At 43.8% G+C, this 17,736-nt stretch overlaps 1 protein-coding gene across 1 annotated transcript in view; it reads right to left on the bottom strand.

Annotated features, from left to right (window-relative positions):
• The window catches only part of LOC135897282 (cysteine protease ATG4B-like), a 43,388-nt gene extending 27,415 nt beyond the window's left edge, over positions 1 to 15,973 (bottom strand). The window contains exons 1-7 of the mRNA XM_065425890.1: positions 15,866 to 15,973; positions 14,641 to 14,739; positions 14,099 to 14,170; positions 12,662 to 12,760; positions 7,361 to 7,459; positions 3,511 to 3,587; positions 3,367 to 3,442 (exon numbers count right to left, since the gene is read on the bottom strand). Coding sequence (XP_065281962.1) covers positions 3,367 to 3,442; positions 3,511 to 3,587; positions 7,361 to 7,459; positions 12,662 to 12,760; positions 14,099 to 14,170; positions 14,641 to 14,739; positions 15,866 to 15,884 — 541 coding nt within the window. The 5' untranslated portion in view covers positions 15,885 to 15,973. The remainder of the gene's footprint in view (positions 1 to 3,366; positions 3,443 to 3,510; positions 3,588 to 7,360; positions 7,460 to 12,661; positions 12,761 to 14,098; positions 14,171 to 14,640; positions 14,740 to 15,865) is intronic.
• Positions 15,974 to 17,736: the final 1,763 nt, after the last annotated feature.

Here is a 17,736-nt window from a genome sequence, read left to right as displayed (position 1 = left end):
TACAGCTCCGGAAAGCGTCCAGACTTCAGCACGTGGGAAATTCCGCACTTGCCATCACAGGTGAAAATTTCGCTTCGCTGCAGTCACCACTCTCGCACCACCTGTTCAGAAGTATCGAACTTACAGCCTGCTGCGTAGTGATTTGTTTCTTCGGTGTAAAGGATGGCAGCCCTCTTGAACGCTGCTGTGAACGAGTGCCGAATGATTAGTGGGCCTGGAGTATTCATGACGACTGAGGAAGCATAGAAGTAGCACGTAGCTGCCAGTCAAGTGGAACACGTCAAACCAATGCCTTTCGTCAAACTATAAAAAAAGCTAAGCGCAACAGGCAAAGAGAAATCCGCGAGCAGTGCTCTTCCATGAACTACCGATACTCCCTGCAAGTGCCGCCATTCTGAGGGTGCCGCCGGGAATGGAACAGCGGCACTTCCATCAACTATCGACACCTCCTCATGAGTGTTGTGTGTACTGTAAAACTCTCAAAAAGTTGAAAAACCCTTCCGAAAAGTAAACAAACATGCAGGATAGCGAAAAGCTACGGGTAGGGCCATAGAGCAAACACAAAATTCTAACTACGTTGTAGCTCCCGTTGGTCTCGCTTCTTGGGCGGTGCCATGTTTTGGTTTCGATTGTAAGTCGACCCCCCAACTTCAGATTTTCAAATTTAAATAAAGTGGTCAACTTACAATCGTGTAAATACGGTAGTCATCGATGCGTGACTGCTTGGCGCGATAGTTAGTCGCACCGTTGGCTGCGCCCTCCAGTCTGCTTACAGTGCGCAGCAATTCACTGTTACCGCCGCGGATCATGGAGGCACGGAAAAATCACAGAGGCCATGGTTTAAACTGACGTATTATCCGGATATGGGCACGCTGGCTGTTCAAATTATCCGGCAAAATTTGCATGCAAACTGTTGGGACCGCCGAAAACCTTCAAATTACGCGGGATTTCGAATAAACCGACTTCGAATTAACGAGGTTTTACTGTATTGAAATTTCACGATATTGAAATTCAACTTTTTATGCAAATAAGTACAGTCACCAATCGATTTGCCTTGGAAGGAAAGGGGCCACAGAATATTCGAATTATCGGGCAATCGAAAAAAGCAAGTTTAAATGAGAAAACAATTCATTTTGATGAATTTGGGAGTCAGTAACGAATTATACGGTTTCATGGCACGTCGACAATATCTTCACGTCGGTGGTACAACTTAAACAAAGCCAGCCACGCTTTTGCATGCACTCCACCCCTGCGGCTGACAGCATCGCCCGCATTGGGATGACGTTATCATGAAAAGCGCCGGCAGCAGGCAGCGAATGCTTCGGCTGCCTCTCGCCCCAACAGGTCACCGAAACTCGAGATTATGCAACCTCCAATACTAAATGCACAGGAAGACAACTTACATGGTGCCAGGCCGTCTCGGCACGCCCACTCTTTTCACATGCGGCAGATTACGCCAATGGCTCTAAGTTATCTCATATTCCTTACACGTACACACTTTTAAGGAACACTAAAAACAAAAAGGCTACTGAAATCCTTAAGGCCCATTTGCTCCCTTTTGAGTGATCACACAACCGAATTAATGAGACTCACAGATTCCAATGGTTTTTTCTGCTTCTACAGTCATTGAAAGTGTGTGTGGTAGTGTAGAGAACCAGCCAAAAGCTTGGTATGTGACCATGTTTCACGCTAACACGGTTACAGCTGTTTTCTCCAATTGAATTTTTTCTACAAAGCTTGCTGCAACTTGCAACGATAAATGTATTTAAAAAAATTAGGTGCTGCTGCATCTGTTCATGACAATAGCAGTCCTCAGTCATTCTCACTAATGTCAGTGAACTTATGAATGATTCAGTCACAACACGTCACAGTAATATCAAGTAATGTGAATATTTGGGCACGTTTGCTGCTGTTAATTTCTTCCTTTAGTACTAAACAGGAAATAAATTCTCTCTTTCATCTCGTTTTTCAAATTCTTTGGTTATTTTCAAGTAATGAATGGACCCACAAGTGCCTATGTCACAAGGTGCCAAAGCTCGAAGTCCAAAGTGTCCTTAAGGCAAGTTGAAACGTGCTCTAGGCCAATACAGTCGCCGACCGATTTTCCGGACTCCAAAAATTCGGACATGTCCGATTATTCGGTCAGCTTCGCGGCACCGCCATTCTCCCCATAGACCATAATGTATAACAACTGCCGAAAGTTCGGACACCTTGCAACCTCTCGTTCGATTTTTCGGACACTCCTTTAGCCAACTCGGTCGAGAGCACCATGGACCGGTGCATGGTTCGACTTGCTGAACGCCATTTTTGTTTTGAACGGAGCTTCCTTGCTGCCCCACGAAGTGGCGCTACTGGAAATCCCCGCTCATCATCATCGTTTCTGCCTGGTTAGATAGAGCGGCTCTGCAGCAGTTTCGGTTTCAGCTTAGTAAGCCATGTCAAGACAATCCAGCAGCTGATTTGTTTCATCGCGCAAGACGCTGCGAGCAGGCCGCGTTTTTCGTTTGTGCGACTGGTGTCGGCACGGTGGTGTTTGCTTTGTGTGCTGTGTCGAGGTTTCGGTGATCCAACGCGGCACACGTAAACATCGCGTCAAGGGTCTAGTGGCGCCGACAGTGCCCGCGCAGACTGCGCTGGGGAATGCCGGCAAGCGGGTGCCGGGAGGCCTAAGATTTGTCGCCTTCCGATGTGCTCCCGTACTGACGCGGAAAATGTTCTGCCGAGACCTGCGCAGTGGTTGCATTGCGATTCCGGACACCGTCTAATTTGACAGTTTCATAGGTGCTGACACTGCTGTCTTGACATGCGCAGAACTCGACGACGGCAAGATCATTCGTCAGGTTTCTGCTGCACCGCCGGACGATGACTCCGAGTCGGAAGATGACGCACCATGTGCTACGCTGCCGTCGCATGCGGAGCGTGTACGAGCAGTGACTGTGCTTTCAGCCGTGAATAGTGACCGTATGACCCTCTCCGAGATTCAGGCTTATCTGATTGCGCGTAAACGGAACAGCGTGCAACGGCGCATTCGCGATTTCTTCCAAGCCTACTGCCGAGCCCGAATAAGTGCGTGGAAATAAAGGATTTTATTATTTTTTTTCTTAATCTGCTTTTTCGGACACCTGTTTATTCGGACATTTTCGCAGTCCCCGTGAGGTCCGAATAAACGGTCGGCGACTGTATATTGATTTGCCCATAAATAACATTAGGTTGCAGATGGTGTTTAGGGGAACTAAAATCAGGAAATGAAAGAGGTTTTTTTAATAGCGGTTTTTGCTACATGTATGTTTCTTATATTGAGGCTCAACTGTAGAAGTAATAACTGCCACTACACTGCCAAAAAATTTGCAAAAAAGTGAGCCTCACTTATGTCGTCCATCACTACAACACTGTCCATGGCAACATGCATGGCAAAAGAGCTCCACTTGTCAAATGCAGACAGCTTCCTGCAAGAAAAAAAGAAAATGTTTCAGAACTCACCAACCATCTACCATCTACTGATGCAGAAACTTGCCTTAGTACGTGAGCAATGGTATTAGGCCCAAACCATTGGCCCACTGCCTTGCCTTCCGAAACACCCATCTGTGCTGGAATATGGATACAGAGAATGACATACACAAAGTCAGCTGCTAGTATATGGGACTGCAAAATAAAACCTTGCTGTACGTTGCACTGTTGAAAGCTGGTTTACCGCAAGCCCGCTGACAAACATTGAAGAACATCTGAAAAATTTTGTGTGCAAACAAACAGGGACGAAGAATAGGGGCAACACAAGGACGAGCGCTTTCTAACAACTAGAAAGAAACTAGTCAACGACTGAATTTTTGGACGCCCAAATTTTCAAACATGCCTGATATTTCGGACGTCTTCGCGGCACCGCCACGAGCCCCATAGAATCAATGTATAAGGACATCTGAAGTTTCGGACGCTCGAACGCCCCGCCGTCCAATTTTCCGGACTTTTTGACGCGACGGATGGTCCTTTGGCTCCTCATGCAGCGCCCTTGCGAAAAAAATCGACTTGCAGCCGAAGCATATCACCACTTTGAACCACAACTAGCCGAATCTAGCCGTCACACACCAATTTGGTCTGGCCACGCTGGCTATGTTCATCGCCACAAATGGCTGCACTTTCGCCTCCGGCAGAGTTTCCGGAGCGACGCTATTTTGTTTGCTTGCGCAGGCCACGTTTTGCCTAGCGTGGTGTGTGGTTGTGCTGTTATGTAAAGTGTGCTCTGCAACGCTCGGCCTAGGTGCTTCGACGATCGTCAGCGAACTCCACTGTTCGCAACTTGAGGATTTCGCTTGCCTTCGATGGCCCCCACTCCGTCTTCGTCAGCCTCGCTGATGGCATCGAAGCGCGGAAAGCAGTACCATACTCACGGAAATAACTTTTGAACAGTTCGTTGACACTGACAACGAGCTCAACTTCTGCACAAAACTGACCGACGAGGGAATAGTCCGTCAGGTTGTGGAAGATTCAGAAGACTCCGATGTTGAAAATGAAGAGCCAACGCCTGCGCCGCCTACAAGCGCTGAGTTGACGTGAGCGCTGTTGACTTTTTCATCGGTGTACAGTGCTGACATGACCCTTGCTCAGATCGAGGCGAATATGATCGCATGCAACTGCAATGCCGTCCAAACAACAATCAACAAGTTCTTCAAGCCACTGCAGCAATAACAGTGGCTGCCCGACGATGCACATGTACATACATAATAAACCGGCATTCAGCTGCATACAGAGTTTTTGAACGCCTCTTTTTATAGCACCTTCATTAATGCTTTGGCAGGGTTTCGGAAGCCTGGTACTTCACCCTTTACCTCCAGATCCGAGAAAAAAAAAAGTGCGGTTTTTCGCATGCATTTATTTTTCCGGACTGCCTGAATTTTTGGATGTTTTTACGTTCCCTAGAGGGTCCGAAAAATCGGTCGTTGACTGTAATTAGAAAGCGCTCGTCCTTGTGTTGCCCCTATTCTTCGTCCCTGTTTGTTTGCGCACTAAAAGTTTTAAGATGAATCTGTTCCAACTAGGCCGACTCGCAGTTAGGCTTCATGGAAGAACAAACCTTTTTTAAGCATTTATAGCAATCCAAGTGATCTGTACTAGTATGCGAAAATGCCACACTGCAGTCGAAACAAGCCAGCAGGTAAGATTGGACAAACTCAAATTAGCCAGTTTCACTACCATAGACAGATTCTGGCTCATTGCTTCAGTTACATGTCACTCATAGTGGAATAATTAAATGGATGGATTAGCATACCTATTCACAGAAAAATGAGCAACCCAAAGATACAATGGGCACTCCCTCACAACAAATTCTTTTTTTATTTTAGCAGAACAATGTGCTAAATAAACTTGGTAAATCACACATGGTACAGTGAGCTAGATGTAAGCACAAAAAGAACAGAAATCATAAGAGGCACAGGCTGCATGGTTGGCCATAAAGGCACATAACCTCTGTTACGCAGGGCAACCGATGGTTTGCTGAGGTACATGGATTCACCCTTATGTGGCATGCCTTTATGAGAAGCTGCACATTTCTGCTTTTGTGACAATATAAGATCTCTTGCTTCACCACACAATCGATTGTAATCCCACTCTTTGCAATGCAAAGTCAGAAAATGGTTCAGTGGATTTTCGCTCCTCTTGTGCTCATTTAACCTAGTGGTGACACAAGAGTTGTTTGGCGAGTATAATGCATTCTGCACGTGGGTGGAAATTTATATGCTACTGGCTCTGCACATGAGCAAATGGTTTTGTGCACTTAAGTGGAGAGGGTTATGACCCAATCATACAGCAAAGGATACAGACGATTCAAAACACAAAACACACTGACATCAAACCTCTCTTAAAGGGACCCTGAAACGATTTTGGCGATTTTCTACAAACGTACTGAGTCGTTAGAGTAGGTTCTTCTGATCATTAATTGATGCATCTAAGTGCTCTGCGTAAAGCGTGTAATTTATTATAAGGTTTTAAAAATACCCATCGCTGCCGATCGCAGCGCACTGCTCGGCGGAATTTTAAGCCGCCCCTACCCATATGATGCAAATAACCCATATTACGTCACATGGGCGAGCTATCTGATTGGCTGACCAGGGCGCGTGGCCGATAATTTTTCCAACTTTATGGTGAACAAATGATGCTCGTAATAGTTGGAATGTTAGTTACTTTGTTTTTGTAAAAAGAAAATAACTTAAAGAGAATACACAAGAATAGTTTTTAATGCTTTACACTTGGTTAGAGCAATATTAGCGCTTTGTTTGACTGGTTAAGCGCTGCGCCAGCAAGTGTCTGGACCGTGCAGACCGATCAGGCTGCTCACGTACGTCTACGCTAAAGTTCCTTCATCAGCTTGAGTTTATGCCTCCAGTCATTTGCCGAAATGACCAGCTTGCCTGTTTTTAGCGGAGTACCGGACATGTTCGGCGCTACGACAGAATGCTCGCAACGCACGCTGCTTCGATAGCTCTCGGTCGACGGCCAAGCGGCTAGCGGAGAGGTCTCACGCGGGAAAGGGCGTGCTCCTAGACAACCGGAAGTGAGCGATGTGACGTCGCATCATTACGCTGAACCAGTGAAGGCGGAGCTTAGCGCCGCTCGCCGAGCGAGCGAGCGAGTTGAGGAGGAAAAGCATAGCTAGGGAGGAGGGTAACTTCTAATCGCTTGCAGCTCCATTAATACGTAACGCTTCACTTAAATTGTGGTGCGAATGTTCTACTTAAACTGTACCCTACGCGCCTACAAAATTTGTCCGAACCGTTTCAGGGGCCCTTTAAACTCTATACCATGAGAAAAATTGTACAAATAGTCTGTCTGCCATTCTCAGTTTCAAGGTTGGTAAGTTATCACAATCCATGCCAACATAGCTCAGTTACCAGCTGCCAGTGGCAGTATGCATCTATATTAGACGTGCAACTCCTCTTTGGCCTCTTGGTACGTTTGCAATTTCTTTACAAGTGCACAACTATATTTGTTCAGACAACAAAGCAAATATATCACTACTTTTCTTTCACCAGGCATCACTTGTCATTTGAATATCATGTGCATGTGGTTGCCACCTAAGGCTGGAGCTTCAGTAGAGAGGTTCTCTAGTGAGGTACACTCTGTTTGATCCTTCTCTGCCATGTATCCTTCGATCACAGGGATATATAGGTCAAGCAGCACAGATAAAAAATCAATGAAGTGTTTCTTCAATTTCCGAATTTGAACAAAAGTTGAATGAACACGTGCACAGTGCCTACAAAATTCCAAAACACATAGGTGTGACCAAAGGAGACAATGTCTGCCAAGAAAAATACGTGCCTCGAAACAAGCGGCTCTCCTATGGCCTTGTCTTTATACAAACCAATGCACTCACCAATCTGATGTATTGAGTACGTGCAGTTCTTCTTGTCCTGAAACATGCGCAGGACACGCAGGTAATTTTCATCTTTTGTTTCTCGTGACCATTGCCAATCTGCAAAACAGATGTTGAGATTACCACACACCCTACACGTAAACAGTCACTGCCCTACTTGTAAGCATACACATTTGAAAGAACGATATGCCTCACTGCCGTCTTTCTCACTAGGATAAAATACCTACAATAGCTGGTGACAACCTAAGAATACAGTGGCAAAAACACCACTGTCCATAAGGGAGAGAATTTGCATGGATGTGTCACCCAATTATGTTGACTCATTAATGTGATGGTGGAGGAGCACTTTTTTTTTCAATAGACGTGCACTTTTTGCAGCACCGCGGCATGGATGCTGGAATCTTTGAACATGTTGACCTCCCTGCTATTGAGTGCCTTTTGGCTCTCCCTTCCAGATAGCAGACAATGCACTAAGAAAATGCAGAAATGCAGTTTTCGCTTTCTCAGTGAATTATTACTGGCCAGTGATGCAACGCTTTCAACCGATAGCACAAACTACATTAGGGCTTGTGAGCAAAGACGGTGCATGAGAGTTGTTCGACGAAGCGACTGAGCCAATTGCACGTAATTCTTTCTCTTCTATTTTTGAGTAACAGCAAACAGATCTTACTGCCTCATTAGTGTGTAATTCATAGTGACAGTCATTATGTGGAAGCAATCTGTTGATAATATCGCTTTCAGTGCCATTAAAAACTTACGTGTTGTTTTTACTGCCTCTCGCAACCATCTGTTCTTCTGAACATGCAAAAGACTGGTGGTCTCCAAAGATATATAGCAGTGACAACAGTCGGAGCCACATACCGTATTTACTGGCATAATGATCGCACATTTGTGCCAGGAAAATAGACGCAAATTCAGGGGTGCGATCATTATGCGAGTTAAATTTCCCGCGAAAAGAAAAAAAAAATTTTTCATCCCACGTTTGCTGCGGGATGTGGGTGCGGGACACCAAAACAAAAATGGCGGCCGGCGGAGCAAGCCGAACGCGCTGAATGCGATTTTTTTTTCTTCTCGTGAGTACATTACGTGCATTGAAACACTTTCTTCCGTATCAGTGATGAATAATATCGTTAATATCGGCAAGTTTGCGGCAATAACATAGCCATGTCCACTTTGAGGGGACAGAAACAGATGGGCACGCTTAGCTGCCAGTGACATAGAAGCGCATGGCTGGCATGCTGCAGAAACTGCAGCATCCGTCTTCACTACTATCCTAATACGGAACGTCTCTGCTTAAGGTGGGCAAATATCCTAGCTGTGTTACAAGTGTCGGCGTATGAATAGGGTACACTTTTAACGTATCAGCGTAAACGTGGCTACTATCATTGCCGCGCATGATTTGTTGCGTGCCCACGGGTGCGCCTTTTTTGTTTTTGTTGACCACAACCACTATAATGCCTACCCATAATAAAGGCAAGTTTGGTTGTAACTCTTTTTGTCATGGAAGTGCGGAAAGTAATGAAATGAGGCATCTACTTAAGAATGTTTGGTGCATGCAGACCACTTGGCTTCTCTTGAAGAGTAATCCACGTAGCATTCGACAGATGGTAAGCGCGATCATTATCAGCTAGACTTGGCACACAATATGGCGCTGCGGCAAGTTCAGGGTGCAATCATTACACAGGAAATTAAAAAAATCGAATTTTGACAACAAAATTCAGGGGTGCGATCATTACACGAGTGCGATCATTATGCGAGTAAATATGGTATACATGAAGGCCTGCCTACTTAGCTACGCAATAGTTACATTAGCTTATTGGTCGCCAAGTTTATCATTTGGATAAAATAGGAATAAAAGTCATTAAAATTTTGCGCCCAATGTACCTTGGTATATCACACTTCAACAAAACTGCAGTCAGTTAAGGACATTTCGTTTTGCTTTATGTGCTCAGAACAAAAGTTGCAATGAAGCACCACAACATAGGAACATGAGTTTACATGGATATCATGACCACATGTGAAATCCACTGCGATTACGCGTACGTACGATCCCTGAATGGCCCTGTCCTTCTGTTCATAAAATGCAAATTACCAGGCATGAAATCGTTGTTAAGAAGGCAGTACAGCAACATCAAAAGGTACGAAAGGACACTTAAATATTGTCTGTTCCTTCATACTCGTAGCTGCTTATATTGAATTCATACCAGAGCTAAAAAAGAATTTTTAAAAGGTCAGCAGCTCAATAAATGTAGAAATACTCATTCATCTATGAAAGACACATATCTCTTTCCTAATTTATTTCCTATTTATTTCCATGCAACATGTGAACTTTCAGTTCCCCTTATCGGTGCTGCAGAATATGCTGATATTGCATAGTGTCGGAGGTTACTATTTCAGGTGCACCAAGCCATATTTTTCTTCATATGTGCAATATGTTATCATATCCAGTCAATAGAGACAGCAAAAGTACATTCCCAATTTGTGGCAATCTAAGCATTCAGCTGCACTCAGATGGCATCGGAACCTGTAGTACCATCTCTTTTGCATTCAGCAAATCGACCACTGTAAACAGACTACAGGTGCCACTAGATAATTATGTTTTGGAGAGCAGAGGCACAAATGGCAGGTGCACTGCAGTTCTAAATGCAGAACTTGCGCTGTATTTTTATTCTGCCAAGGGCTATAACGATTTTACAGGCTTCTTCATACTGAATTCTTAGGATGCCCGTGAATGTAACTGTTTCCATCACACCGTTTTACATGCACCATGCGTGACTCCAGGTGCCAGATGTGTGATGAATGCAGCACTTGATGGTGAGAAAATGCTTTGTGTGCAATACATGGGGAGGGCAAGATTGTAGCACAGAGGACAAGTGGTACACTTGAGAAAAGTGATGGTAAATGCAGCACCTTCCATGCAGCAGCTATAGTTACGTGGCATGTTGGAAAGGTCATTGCAGTTTTATTGCTATCTGTCAACAATGACACTAAGCAGCCACACAAACAAAGAAGGCATGTCTTGCTGGTGCGCATGACAACCCTTCCTCTCTTCTAGTAGACTTAAACATTTGACTCACAAGATGAAGTCCTAGAAAATTCATGGGTGTGAACTTATAGCAATACTATTGACATATTTCCTACGTATCAGTTGTTGCATTACAGGAAAGTCTAGAAGGCTCTAAAGCATATAATAAATGCTAAGAAGCATCACAGTATCCCAAATAAATTACTATAGTAACGTGTTTTTCAAATGGGGCGGGTAGATGTTTGCAACCTGTGGTGGCCATGTTGTTTGGCGGCGAATGTCTAATCTGTTGTTTGTTATTCAGTCCCTGATGCCAAACCACCATGGCAAGTTACATGATTGAGCAGCACGTCCAAATGATAAAAATTTATTACGAAAATGACTGTTCATTTGTGCAAATGTTGCACGCATTGCAGTCATTTTATGGCAGACACCCTTCGAGGTCAACTCTCCAACATTTGGTGGCCAAATTCGAGACAACCAGTTCGGTAAGCAATCAGCCACCACCTGTACATCAAAGGAACGCCAGATCGACCAAGAATATCGCCACGTTCCGTGAAAATGTACAGGAAAACCCGAGACAGTCAATTCCTCGCCATGCACAAGAACTCGACCTTTCGCAGACTTCAACCTGGCGAATTTTGCGTCGGGACTTGAGCCTGCAGCTGTAAAAGATCCACCTGACCCAGGAGCTCAAAGTTAACGACCATAGACAATGCCGTTTGTTCACTGACTTAGCTTCCGAGCGTTTCGAAGAGGACCCCAATTTTGGCCAAAAAATCATCTTTAGCGACGAGGCACATTTTTGGATGAATGGCTTTGTTAACAAGCACAATTGCCGTATATGGGACAATTCCGACAGACACGAGGTTCACCAGGTGGCAATGCATCCACAAAAGGTTATTGTTTGGTGCTGATTTTGGGTCGGCAGCGTCATTGGTCAGTACTTTTTTTGAAAACAGCGTAGGTGAGGCCATCACTGTCAACGGCGAGCACTACAGAACAATAATAACCGATTTCTTTTGGCCTAAATCAAATGATATGGTCATAGACGACATGTGGTTCCAGCAGGATGACGCTACTTGCCACACAGCAGACGCCACGCCAGGATGGACATTCTGCGTGAACGATTCGAGGGTGTGGTTCTCTCTCGCAGATGTGACATGAATTGGCCACCAACTTCGTGTGATTTGTCCGCACTAGAGTTTTTCTTATAGGGTTTCCTGAAGTCAAGGGCCTATGCTAATAAGCTGCAATCGATCGATGCCTTTAAAGTCAGCATAACCTAGGCCATCGCTCAAATTAAGCCGGATCTATGTGGCAGAGTCATTGAAAACTAGATCACTTGGATCGGTGCCACCATGACAAGTCGCAGAAGACATTTGAACGATGTCATATTCCATACATAATGGCATACATGGGCCTTTCAAATAAAAAAATAACTTGGTTAATACCTCATGTACAGCTTGTTTTATTCCATTTCAACATCAACCCACCCTTATTGAAAAACCCTGTACTCGTTTTTACTAACTAGTTTAAGTTTTGGTACACACGAGGTAGAGACATCATGACATCACAATAATGTGACTAGCTCCATTTTGATGATCACTGCAGCTATTACACACAAAAGCAGGAGGACTCCTAGTGCCGCTCATATATTTTAATGAGCAACACCGTCATGCATAGCCTTATTGCGACGCAACATCAACAAATTTTGCTTTGTATCATGATAAAAAAAATTAAATTCTGGCGTTTCACATGTCAAAACCATGATATGATCATGAGACACACCATAGTGAGGGACACCTGATTAATTTTGACAAGCTGGGTTTCTTTGACGTTTGCCCAATGCACAGTCCACAGGCGTTTCTGTATTTTACTTCTATTTAAATGCAACCGCTATAACTGGAATTTGATCCTGTGCCCTTGTGCTTAGCAGCGCAATGTCAACTACGCTACCATGGCAGGTCTGTGTCATGATAATGCCAGGTCTGGCATTTTGTGACAACTATCATATCAAATATTTTATTAATGTTTCCCAATCTTCCGAATAGACAAGTGCGATTCTTTCATGTGCGAGAAGTGTCTTTATTATTCCTTTTACGTGTGTAAATAGTACTGCTGAAATTATCGCATGTGTGGTATAAGAATACAAAAGCTCCAGCCATCAAACCAGATCACAAACTTGAAAGAAGCATTCAAATTATTTTCTTTCTGTACTTAGAAAGCTTAGACATTAATTAAAAAAAAAGGAATGAAACAACAAAGAAAGAGACCTTTTCCAAGGTGTCGTCGCATGAGGGCCTCAGCAACTACCATTTGCCCACACCGAAGCATACATCCCCAGCCTGTGTCAGAGGTGTAGTCTGTTCCACCTGCAAATCCAAGAGGACACGCAATGCATCACATGTAGACTAGCACTCTCAGTCTATAAGAAACACTGCACCAGGCTGCTACATCCTAGCAACGAGAAAAACATCACAGACTCGAGCACATAGCTCACTTGCACGAACTCCTTCTTAACAAAAGCAAAGCAAAAGTATGTGGCAATAACTGCAAAACGTACTCTATATTAAAACTAGCAGCAGAAACCAATTCAATTTTAAATAAACCTTACGCTAGAATGAGGAAGTGGTGGGGACTGTAAACTGTGACAAAATTTTGCACAAATGCACTTTAGCAGCAGTAAGTGCCTACTTAAAGGTTTACCCCGTATGTAAGAAATTACATCTATGGCGAACACTGTTCATTCTGCTGTTCTGCCTAATAGAGGCAAACAACACAATGATAACCACATTTCTTCTCTCATGATAACAACACAAGGTATGGCATTTGAGGAGGAAACACTCTTTCTCAAATGGGAGACAAGGTCCTGCTAGAAAACTACAAAAAAACCTATACTGTAACATTTGGCGAATGATTCCCACCTTATTTGCAGTTTTACACAGGCTACACTTTACGACAGTTCGTGCATGTTAGTGCTAATTGTTTTAACATGATAATACTGGCATGTGCTTGTTCTACCAGGCAGCTCAATGTCAAGCGGTTGCACTGCAGAAATCATTAAAAAGCTGCATGTAAAGAGGGCAGGACAACCGTCTAGACCATCCAAACTGCATGTCCGGGACTGTGCAAGCAACATTTACTTGATAACGCCTGGTTTGGGATCAACAAGCATGCGCAGCTACGTTCACAAGATGTATTGTCTGCTTTCACACTAACGCTTGCCACATGATTTGGCCACCACTTTCATCATCAGAAATTCTATCGGTGGTATAGCATCGCAAAACAAAAAGCAGAGATTACTTGATGTGACAAGGCTATGAATGTTTTATACGCATAAGTTTATAAGCTGAGCTGTGGTTGTGTGACTGTTCCTTGAGCCTGCAAAGTTATGGGCTTCATTTCGATGTGCACGTAATTGGGCATCATTTCAATGTGCATCATTTCAAATTGGCAAGTAAAAAGTGTGCATGAAAATTTGCATTTTGCCATTGTAGGCAACAGGAGATTCAAGTACAGATGCTAGATAAAATTAATTACTGTTCTGGTAAGAGAAAAAATACTCTATTACTGTTAAACATTTTGCAAATCAGGAACATTAACAACAATTTGCTGCAGAGATGAACAACCCATTAAAGTATAGAAAAAAAATTCTATTGCAAGGCTGCTGTAAATGCAAATCTGAAACAAAGTAAGTTTGTTTTTCTCACTAATTGCTGGGAAGTTCCTTCGATATGTCAGCCAGACCTTTGATGTAATATTGTTCCTGAGGTCGTCAAGTTCTGGAACAGATGAAGGCACAATTTAACATCTGGCATTTGTGAAGGCCATGGCAGACATGACACATAACTAAACATACACACTTTAATGTGTTTCATGCAGTAATCAGAAACAATGCATAAACTTCCATAATGTAAGATAGCTGGAGCACAATCAAAAGAAACTTGTCATTTTCTCAGCTGACAACGTTGTCGCAGTTCCAAGCACGGGATAGTTCAGTAAAGGCTCTTTCAATGGCAACATGTGTGCTTCCAAGTGTGTGCACAACTTTTACAACAAACAGTAATATAAGTGGCACTGATTTCCTCACAGCTGTTATGCCAGAAAGTCACTGGCATGATGGCGTGCTGCTTGTTAATCTAAATGTCTCCAGAAGCACACCGGAGGCTGTGAATTCTCAACAATGATATAGTGAGCCCACCATCACATGCAAGCTATCCATACTATATAGTGACATGCAAAAGGGACTGACCATGAAATGTGCTGTACTTTCTTCCCAATATATATACAGGTTCCTCAGATGGCTTGAAGTCGTCATACTCTACAGCTCCGACTTCATAAGTTAGGGAGGCTGAAATGCAACAAGGAATAAAAGGCACACTCTCACACATCCCTTTCCATGCTGCTGATTCGAAGGCCTTCCTGCTGCACTACAATATGCGAGTTCTAGCAAAAAAACATACGCTAGCTTTCCTTGAAGCACTCACGTCGTAAATACAATTCCCAGGTGCTTCGGAAATAAGAAAGCTGTTTCCGCAACATATCACCTCTGCCAAAGCAGACCATCACCCATATATTTGGGTACAAAAACACGCATGCACATAGCCTTACAAGTCAAGTTCATCTTCAAGGCCACACTGCAGGAACGGGACAAATAAACACTTGTTAGGTATTGTTGAGTGTCAATACATTGTGCTAGCAATACAAGAAGCGGTAAAAGAGCCTAAGACTTAGGTATATTTAAAGAGAAACGATATTTTGTCATTCGAGCACAAACACTGCAGACGATGACATCAGTGAAATACACCGGCAATACAGTTGACAATGAACGGCTTCGACACTGAAGCGCATTAGGCTATAAAATATGACGCACCTGAAATCACGAACATACGCCTGTCAAACTGTATTTTATTCCATAACTCATTATAAACCCTGAGCGATTGTTATGCAAGCCTGAAACTACACAGCATAACGAGCGATAAATATGAATGACGTGACCGTACCTAAACTTCGTGTCTGTAGTGCGATCTAAAGTAGTCAATGTCACTGCATGCCACCGCAACGAACGGCGGACTGCCATGACGGACTTCAAAAGTCAGCGAGACAACGAATGTAAACAAACACGTCATTCTGTGGAAATGTACAGACGCTAGTTGATGACACGAGAAACACTTTATTTCGAACAAGATCAACACGCCCGGGGGTAAAAAGATTTACATTACAATATCCCTTCGTGAGGACTGCGTGCAGGAGGACAAAACCTTTTATGAAATCAGCGTCCGGAGATGACAGCTGATGACTAGGTACAAAACACTCAGTTTTTGAGTCATAGACTAAGAGGCACTAAGCCAGCTTATAAGATTATGATTGTATGCCTTGAGTGCAGAACGATGTACACACCCATAAGCAACTTCAGCTTGGCGATAAGTTATGGAAACAAAGGAGACAAAAAAGCAGGATCAGGTGAGGCAACATACCATTGAAAACATCAGCCATTCTTGAGAGGCAATATCTTCATGTTTACCGCGATGGGTTTGATACAAAGAAACAAAAGCGAAACCAAAACTTTATTTGCTACAACTTGCGCTTTTCAGTGTTATATATCACAGCCGCTGGGTTAAGATTAAAAAGAAAACTGTCTTTCTTTATTTTTTTATACCGGCTTTAGTCATAAATATTTCATTTTTTTGGCTAGTTCTTCTTTATTATTACTAATTGTAGCCTCGGAAACAAAATACTTTGATATTGCCACTTTTCAACGAGTGGACTTGCTTTTTTTTATATATTTTTTCATCTTAATTCTTCGCAGTAGAATTGTGGGAGACAAAATAAATATGTTCGCTTTGTTTACTGTGGTAATCGCGTTTTGCAGCATCGTATATAAATCTGCTCTATACACTCTTAAAACGGTTGCACCCTTTGGGGTGTATATTTGTCCCACAACAATAATCGTCATCTGCCTTGCGAGCGTTTCCTTTCCTGAAAACTCGGCGCTCGCTGCTTTCCTGTCGAGAATGCTGCGTCACACTGATAACGTGCATGCCGTTCGTGACTGGGAAGTACCGGGCTCGCAGCGTTAAAGAAAGGAAACGCGGGCAACACGGATGACGATTATTGTTGTGGGACAAGATACGCCCCAAAGGGTGTAAATTTTTCTAAGAGTGTACAGCACGTTTACGTCAGAATACGTAGCAGGCAGCAGATAATGGCTTTTATTTTTACTCTACACTCTTAAAACGGTTGCACCCTTTGGGGTGTGTATTTGTCCCAAAACGATAATCGTCATCTGCCTTGCCATGGCGTTTCCTTTCTTGAAAACTCGGCTCCATCTACTTTCCTGTCGAGAATGCTGCGTCACACTGATAACGCGCACGCCGTTCGTGACTGGGAAGTACCGGGCTCGCAGCGTTAAAGAAAGGAAACGCGGACAAGACAGATGATGATTATCGTTCACTCTAAAAACTGTTTGCACCCTTTGGGGTGTATATTTGTCCCACAACAATAATCGTCATCTGCGTTGCTTGCGTTTCCTTTCTCGAAAACTCGGCGCTCGCTATTTTCCTGTCGAGAATGCTGCGTCACACTGACAACGCGCATGCCGTTCGTGATTGGGGAGTACCGGGCTCGCAGCGTTAAAGAAAGGAAACGTGGGCAAGACAGATGACGATTATTGTTGTGGGACAAAAAGACACCCCAAAGGGTGCAACTGTTTTAGAGTGTTGTGGGACCAAGATACGCCCCAAAGGGTGTAAATTTTTCTAAGAGTGTACGCAGCACACTCTTAATTTACACCCTTCGGGGCTTATCTTGTCCCACAACGATAATCGTCATCTGTCTTGTCCGCGTTTCCTTTCTTTAACGCTGCGAGCCCGGTACTTCCCAGTCACGAACGGCGTGCGCGTTATCAGTGTGACGCAGCATTCTCGACAGGAAAGTAGATGGAGCCGAGTTTTCAAGAAAGGAAACGCCATGGCAAGGCAGATGACGATTATCGTTTTGGGACAAATACACACCCCAAAGGGTGCAACCGTTTTAAGAGTACACGCACCCCACATAATTCAAGTGACACATAATTCTAATATGACTAGTCGTCTTTTTGCCTGTTATTACTGGGTGTGACACGAATATACGGGACCTTTTGTGACCCATGTTCACCTTGGTGTCTTTGTTAGCTTCTACGATATGACTAAGAAAAATCGGGCCCTCAGCTTCTTTCCTTCTCGTTCATCACATATAGCGAGGCCTCGAGTCCAGCGGCATTGATGCCTTCAGGTAGCATGTGTGGGTTTATTAGCCACTTGCCTTCACCCAAAAGGATCACGTACACATAACGCCTGCTGCAAAAAGG

Source organism: Dermacentor albipictus, chromosome 1, assembly GCF_038994185.2.
Source record: "Dermacentor albipictus isolate Rhodes 1998 colony chromosome 1, USDA_Dalb.pri_finalv2, whole genome shotgun sequence".
In the NCBI taxonomy this organism is placed as follows: Eukaryota; Metazoa; Arthropoda; class Arachnida; order Ixodida; family Ixodidae; genus Dermacentor; species Dermacentor albipictus.
This window is presented reverse-complemented; position numbering and strand designations above follow the sequence as displayed.